This window comes from Alosa pseudoharengus, unplaced genomic scaffold (assembly GCF_046254945.1).
Source record: "Alosa pseudoharengus isolate Yale_2024_CS ecotype anadromous, Long Island Sound unplaced genomic scaffold, YU_APseudo_1.1 YU_APseudo_1.1_scf_19, whole genome shotgun sequence".
In the NCBI taxonomy this organism is placed as follows: Eukaryota; Metazoa; Chordata; class Actinopteri; order Clupeiformes; family Clupeidae; genus Alosa; species Alosa pseudoharengus.
In genome coordinates, this window is record NW_027468657.1 from 19151385 (window position 1) to 19159662 (window position 8278).

Here is an 8278-nt window from a genome sequence, read left to right on the forward strand (position 1 = left end):
TTCCCTCAGATCATCACTTCATTATATCAGAAAAAAAATATTTCACAGAATAAGGGGAAATTGCCCCAGTAGAGCTTTCTTTGTGATTTGAGATGGAGGCTTTTGACACTTCCATCCCCAAGTGACCATGACAGCGGATGACCTCATAATGGAAGACACCCTGGAGACAAGGTCATGCACAGAACGATACTTCCTCTTTAGTACTTCTCTTCATCTTAGACTTCTCCCCCACTCCCTCTCTCTCATTAGGATGGCTACATTTGCTCATAGACCTCACATGATTGCACTAAAATGATCTTCATAGAATTTGTCCCTGGTTATTGGCCTGTTTTGTTCCTTATGGTCAACTTGATTCAGGAAGACAGTTCTGTAGCAAAGAAAAAAGACTGAAGTGGAGTTTCCAATTTCAGGCTAAACACACACAACACATTTCAAACTTGATCCTCTGCCTCACTAGTTATTACATCTTTCTAATCTTTTATAAAGTTGGTGACACCACTCCATAGGAAGAAGTTTAGTGACTAGTGCCATTTCACAACATGTTTTACAAGAGCTTCTCTATGAATGTGACAAATAAAATGAATTCCTTGAATCCTTAAACATTTGCTGCTCATGCCGATCCATCCACATTCAGCCACTTTCTTTTAGAGTGCAAGGACATGCTTCGCTCAGTCAACTCACACACACACACACACACACACACACACACACACACACACACACACACACACACACACACACACACACAACCATTCTGTGAGGTGGAAATGCTATGGGAGTTGTTGTACAAAAGGCTTCATCTTCTTTGGAATGCAGCTACTGTGGAATTTAATTTCAGAGAAAATTCCTTCTCTCTTTCCTACAGTACTTCCTCTTCCCTCCTTTCATCCTATCTTCACTTTCTCTTCGTCCTTTCCTTTACACTCTTCTCCCTTTCATCCTATCTTCGCTTTCTCCTCCTCCTCCTACTTTGGGGAAATGGCATGAGTTTGCCATTGGTTTTCCTGCAGCTGTCAGGGAGAGCCCTTTTTGCTATTTGATGAGCGACACAAAAGCATCTCTCAAACGTTTTTTTTTTTTTTTGCGGCTGAGGCTGAGCATGTACGTAGCCTCTTCAGTGGCCTTTAGCTGGCGCCGGGTGAAATCTGCGAGGAGAAAGAGACAGACAGAGAGAAAGAGAGAGAGAGAGAGAGAGAGAGTGATTCCGAGGGGGCTTTTTCTCAGACGCAGCGTTACTCTCAGACAAAGCCACCATGGAGAAAGGTCAAAGCAATGGAGCATTTTCTCACCTGCACTGAATGCAGCTCAGAGATCAGTGTGGATTAATGTGTGGGGGGAAACACGAAGGGGGCAATGCACTGATGGCCTGAGGAATGTGTTGTGTGTGAGTGTGCATACCCGTGTGTGTGTGTGTGTGTGTGTGTGTGTGTGTGTGTGTGTGTGTTTGTGTGTAAGAAAGAGAGAGAGAGAGAGAGAGAGCGTGTGTGTGTGTGTGTGTGTGTGTTTGTGTTTGTGTTTGTGTTCCATCATCGGTGTGTATAGTTTAAAGCCCATCCCAGAGCGTGTGTGTTGGTGTATTTGGAAAGGTGCGGAGAGAGTGAGTGCCTGATGAAAGTGTGGCCCAGAGCCTGTGGTCCAGGCGGAGATGCCGATGAGACCTCTGCCTCTGGAGTGCGTTCAGCTGCCAAGCTCAGGTGCGAGGCTATGCTAACACAGGTGCTAACACTGGTGCCCACTGTGGTTTGGCCTCACCACCACCCTTTACTGCGCCTTCTGCAGGCTACTGAAACACACTGATCAAAAAACAGGCTATCAAGGCTGATGTGTCTGTGTGTGTGTGTGTGTGTGTGTGTGTGTGTGTGTGTGTGTGTGTGTGTGTGTGTGTGTGTGTGTGTGTGTGTGTGTTTTATAGAGAGACAGAGACTCGTCATGAATACGTACCCATGTTTCTCTCCTGCATCATCCTATGGGAGATTCCATTTTTTGCAAGTATCACGCAGATGTCGTATACTCTTTGTGTACATATTTGTCTACTCACACATACACAGACATGCTCATGTCCACTCACTGGTTTAGCTACCAACCTGGTCCCACGCTCGTGCTGTGTCCTCAAACAGCGGGTGCTGCAGTGGAAATCAGAGTTGAACGTGCTCTCACACTGCCCCCTGGTGGACAGGCTCTGCTCTACAGAGGGGTTGGCAGATGTCCTGGTAATAGCTGCAACGTCTCATCCAGATGTTCGGGTGCTTGTTTCCCCTCCTCCTCTTCTTCCCCCCTCCTCTGACTCCCTTCTCTCTCTCTCTCTCTCTCTCTCCCCTCTCTCTCTCTCTCTCTCAGGTGCTCAAGGAGTGATATATGGCACCTTAATCTGTGTAAACAAACACACAGCATGAAAATGTTCCTCTGTACACAATGTTGTGTCGAGTGACACAATTATAACTTAAGTGTGATTTTGTTTCTGATCTCTTTCTTTCTCCTTTTTCTTTCTCTTCCTCCATCTTCCTCTCAGGTCACCATTAGTCTGGAGCAGCAGGCCACAGAGTCAAGTCTGTGTGATCGCAACACAACAGCTGGCCTCAGCACCCAAGGTAATGACACACACACACACACACACACACACACACACACACACACACACACACACACACACACACACACACACACACACACACACACACACTCACACACACACACACACACACACAATCTCTCTCTTGCACCCCCAAACACAGAGTGAATACTCCAAGGGGAATTTGACCCATGCTTGTTTTGTATTGCTTAATGGAAAGTGAAGAAAAGCTCTTATCTTTTAATCCATACACTTCTAAAATCTCCTTTCTCAGCGGGATGCTGTCACTTGCACATATATTTCACATAACTGTAACCCATCCAGAAAGGTAGGAATGGATCTGTAATGAATAGTTGGATTTGGTGGGGACAAAAGTCAAGGTCAATTCCGTTTTATTCACCACAAAATGGAGTAAGAGTGTGAGAAAGAAGCTATCGCTGTAGCTAAGCTATAGCTAGCAGTAGACATCAGGCTGTTACACAGTGAATGTTCTTAAAGGCTCCCCCATATGCTGGGGATGATCCTGGTGCACATTGTGCATTGTGCGTGCTGTGTGTGTGTGTGTGTGTGTGTGTGTGTGTGTGTGTGTGTGTGTGTGTGTGTGTGTGTGTGTGTGTGTGTGTGTGTGTGTGTGTGTGTGTGTGTGTGTGTGTGTGTGTGTGCTGGCACAGTGAGCAGGGAAGGTGACCCTTTTGCTGCAGTGCTTTTGTGAGGCTGATCTGTCAATGTGGCTAACCTCTCTGGTGAGCACTGGGAGGGCTTTGGGATCTCAGATAGGGGGCCCTATTCAGAGATTTGCCAGGGAAGCTAAGCTTAATGGAAGTGCCCAGACAATAAGACCCCGGCTTCTCTGCATTTGCCACTATAAAGCAGGAAAGCAGGAGGCTTTTCTTCTAAAAATAGGTTTTTATTTTCCAAAGTCTCTGACTGACTGTGTTTTTTTTTTGTCTGTGTGTCTCTCTGCCTGCCTCTCTGTCTGTCTGTCCATTTGTCTGTCTGTGTGTGTGTGTGTAATTGTGTGTGTGTGATTCCAGCCTCAGTGGACAGTGCATCTCTGATGGTGTCGGAGCTGGCGGATCTGCCCGACCCCAACTGCTCGTCGGAGGACCTCTGTTCCCTGGAGGTGCAGGGTTCTGACATGTCCCCCTACGGAACTCTCCGGAACGCCGCCCCTACGGCCACCCCCACTGACGGCAGCTGCACCAGCCTGGAGCACAGCAGCCGCCGCTCCACCCCCCAGCGCCTCCGTCACCCCCCGACACCCACCTCCCGCTCCTCGGAAAACGTTGCTGGAGACGAGGACGAACGGGAATGCTGCACCCGGAATTCCCAAATCTCGGAATCCTCCCAGCCGCGGAATTCCCGGGATTCCCGGTCCGGCAGAAAGATGACACTGTCGGTCGCGGCCTCCCCGTCTGCTGCCCCCTCCTGCTGCTGCTCTGCTGCCGTAGGGCCCCCCACCACCACCACCAGCACCACCAGCACCACCAGTACCACCAGCCACGGGGCTCCTGGGGCGTCCACTCCCACCCAGCCCTCGCCCCCCTCCTCTTCTCACGCCCGCTCCCGCGGTGCCCGCCTCTGCTTCAGCGTCTGGTCTCCTTCCTCCTCCTCCTCCTCCTCCTCCTCCACACACACCTCCTCCCTGCCGGCCTCCGGCCCTGCGCCCTGCGATCGTCCGCGAGCGCTCCGGGCAGCCGGGAGAAGGTACCGGAAGCTTGCACGGATAGTGCGGTCCACCAGTGACCCTGTGTCCTGTACATCAGAGTCCAGAGGTACATTTGTCCTCGCACATTACTCTCTCTCTCTCTCTCTCTCTCTCTCTCTCTCTCTCTCTCTCTCTCTCTCCCTCTCTCTCTCTTTCTGTTTGTATGTCTGATTCTCTCTCTTTATGCCTCAGCTTACTTTATCTTATAGTGCCATAATGATAAGCTCTTCACAGCATCACAACACTAAAAGCTGTGTCCAGCGCTCCACATGATAACAAAAGTAATCAGGCTCACTGCTCAGTGCTTCGTATCTTTTGCTTTTCCACTGTGCTGCAGGAACTAGTTAACCTACAAGTTGCAAGTGATGAATAACTTTGAACTTTAATCACAATTTTAGCTAAGCAGTGATATTTATTTTCCAGCGACACCTCCAACTTTAGACCCTTACCCCTGAGTCCGCCCTGGTCCCCTTACCCCAAGGTCGAGTCAGCATGTTGAGTTTGGTTACAAAGTTGCTGACACTTTAGATAAAACTTAGATAAACACTTTAGATTTACTGTTGTTATGACAACTACTGTTGTCTTCCAGTCATGTTGTGTTTAACTGATAAGCAACTATCAACCATCACTATGCCTTTTGGTGTTTTAAGCCCCCAACGTTGTCTTCCAGGCAGCGCTGCATGGAAGGCACTAGGGTTAGGCAAGGGTTAAGGTTAGGGTTAGGTGCCTTGAACTCGACGGTCACAGCGCTGCCTTGAAGTAGACGGTGGGGGCTTAAAACACGAGCCATCGAGCCATCACTACATGCAGGACCCAGCAGTTTCAGGGTTGCGCTGAAGTAACTACCTATTCCCTCTCAAAGACGGCCCAGAAATGGGGGCCCCCTGCAGGGGCAGTTCCTAAACATGCACAAGTTTGTGGGCCATCCTAAAAAGGTTTCAGCAGTGAAAGTTTTCAGCTTAAAACTGCCTTCAGGGGAAAATGGGTTGCTGTTCTGGTCATGAACCACCTGCTTTGTCTTTGTATTCAGCCCCCCTTTCTTCTCCAGTAGCCTACATTTTGACTTACGTCTGATGCTGATCTAACCTGTTTGTTGGGCTGCTTTACCTGCCTCTCTCACTGAACAGGTGACAGCTGTACCTGCACTTCTCCAGGTAACCAGCCCCCTGAAGGCTCCTCCCCACAAATCTCACCTGAGCCAGGTATGGTGTGTTCTCAGAAAGTCGTAGATCAGCTTTTAACCCCTACCAATCAATCACCAACCTGATTGCATAAGCTATTACTTTGACATTCTGTCTCTTGCCGTTCAGACATAATGAGTTGGCTGGACTGAATTAGCATCTAATGAGTTTTATATGAAGGCCACTTAAAATAGTTAAGTAGTCATGGGATAATTAGTGGTTTTGAGGAGTTCAATTAATCATTCTTAGTTACATGTGATTAAGATGTGAAATGTCAATGAACAAAGTTAGGTTACACTTTACTTGACAGTATCGACATAAGAGTGACATGACACTGTCATGAACGTGTCATAAACAAGTCCTAAACGTTTATGACATAACGCTTCTGTTATTAAGTGTCATTCGTTTTTTGTCATGACAAGTTAGGGTTAGGGTAAGGGTTAGGACTAGGGTTAGAGGTTAGGGTTAGGGTTAGGGTTAGGGTTCATGTGTCATGACAGTGTCATGTCACTCTTATGTCGATACTGTCAAGTAAAGTGTTACCCTAAGTTATAAGCCATTTTTAAGCCAATGTTTTAATTTCCCCTTACCAACACACAGATTCTTCAGAGCAACCAGAAGCAACAGCATCTATGCAGGGCCCCCCCAAACCCATCTCCCGCAGTGGGGGCCGTAAGGCAAGGGAGGGGGGCAAGGCGGAGCTTCGTCTGAAGCCCCGGACGTTGCCGTCGGCGACCCCCCAGGAGCGTCCGCACTCGCTAGCCGACTTCAAGACCTACAAGGACACCAAGGTGCTGGTGGCCAAGTTCCTGGAGCAGTCCAGCTGCAGCCTGCCCCCAGAGATCCAGCAGGTGGTCAACAGCATCCGCTACGTCATCAAGTCTGATGAGAGGCACATGGACGAGGCCATCTTCAGTGCCAACATCATAGATCAGGTGGGAACACACACACACACACACACCTCACACACACACACACACACACACTAGGGAAAAGTCGTAATTGCATCTGCAATCAACTGCAATCAACATCAGATCTGGGAATCAGAGCGGGAACACTTCCAAGGAGGAACACAATCTCCCGGCTGCTGAACACAGGACACAAACACACACACACATACCTCACACACACACCTCACACACACACACACGCACACACACACACACACACACCCATACATACACACACGCACACACACACACACACACACACACACACACACACACACACACACACACACACACACATTCCAAACACTCCAAACACACACTCTAAAGACTATTGTAGAGCAGTCATGGGTGAATCTAGTCTGAATATACAAATTCCAGTCCATCTAAATACAATATTCTCAAAATGACTGCTAATATTTTATTTAAATGTTACGTTATATAACATATTTTTGTGACATATGTATTTTTTATTTCTGTCACGACATGGTGTCCATTTTATGTACAGTCTGTTACAAAAAGCATTCAATTACACAGACAAAACAGAATAAACCCCTTTCCCATCCTCGGAAGGTTTTGTGTAAAGTAATGGGCACCCCGTTTGCTCTCTAGCGCCCCCTTCTGTGGCAGTGTGTAAGTGGACATGTGGTCAACTGCTGATGTCCTCCAACCTGTGTGTTGACCCTCAGGTGATGACCCAGTCCCAGCGGGTGGCGGGAAGCCCTAGGAAGCGCCTCCATGAGGACCTCCACCTGCAGAGCTGCGGTGCTCTGAGTTCCCCCTGTACGCCGGTGCGTCTGCGCCACTCCTCTCCCAGCGCTCCGACCACCTCGGACCCCTCCCAACCCCCAGGATCTGCCCCCGCCTCTGCCCCTGGCCCCACTGCCCCCAACCGCCCACACAGCCTCATGAGTGTCTGCAGAGAGACCATACTCTGACCCCTCCCCTTGAACTCTGACCTCTGACGCCCACAACCTGCAGTGCCCTTAAAAAGGGGGAAGTGCCAAGGTCATGACCTTCATCAGCAGCAAAAAATTGTAGCATTAACACACACACACACACACATACGCGCACACACTCACACACACACACAGCTCATCATCTCTTGGAGGGACTTCCCTCATGCCAATAAACAAACAAACAAGCAAGTAAACAAAACAAAACAATTCAACAAGTAAACAAACAAGACCTGAAAAGAACAGATGGACTAAAGAATATTTATTTTTTACATCAGTCAAAGCAAAACTCATTTCAGACCTGCATCAGCAGCATCTCAGTCGGCCAGACATCGCTGGCTCTGACGTGAGATGGACGGTGGTCAAGGCGACGGACAGACCTCTCAACCAAACTGTGAAAGTGAACAGGAGACTAGGAACACTGCTGACCTCTGTAGTCGTTTTTGTTTTGGAGCCGAGTGGTGGCGTTGGTGGTGTCGTTGTGTGCTGCAGAGGGGGCCTGTGTGACGTTCTCTACCGCTCTGGATTATCTCACTTACCTCAGTGTGTGAAGGTTCCTATCAGCATTACAATAATAAAAAAAAAGATATGGGTTTTTATCTGGGGAGTCTTGTGTTTTCTGCTCAGTCTGACATTTATGATTCATTCTCTCCTATCATAAAGTTTACAGTATTTGAGACAGGCGGCTATTCTAACAAATATGAATGGAACAGAAAGGTATAAGGCGACATAATAAGTCCCCTCATGATGCACAAAAGCTCTAGCCTCGTAAACCAGACTCTTGGCTTTGCTTCTCTTCGTGCAAAGAAGCGAAATAAAAATTGAGCGGAAGTACAGTACGTGGACGGGCACAGCCGGGTTACAAATGCTCCACGTGATTAAACAAAATGTTATGATGCAAAATGCCGCATATGTAT

The 8278-nt window shown here is 48.2% G+C and overlaps 1 protein-coding gene across 1 annotated transcript in view; it reads left to right on the top strand.

Moving 5' to 3' along the window:
• The window catches only part of fam189a1 (family with sequence similarity 189 member A1), a 170739-nt gene extending 163396 nt beyond the window's left edge, over positions 1 to 7343 (top strand). Inside the window, exons 8-12 of the mRNA XM_076292704.1 lie at positions 2510 to 2588; positions 3604 to 4344; positions 5405 to 5479; positions 6077 to 6393; positions 7095 to 7343. Of these exons, the coding sequence (XP_076148819.1) occupies positions 2510 to 2588; positions 3604 to 4344; positions 5405 to 5479; positions 6077 to 6393; positions 7095 to 7343 (1461 nt within the window). The remainder of the gene's footprint in view (positions 1 to 2509; positions 2589 to 3603; positions 4345 to 5404; positions 5480 to 6076; positions 6394 to 7094) is intronic.
• Positions 7344 to 8278: the final 935 nt, after the last annotated feature.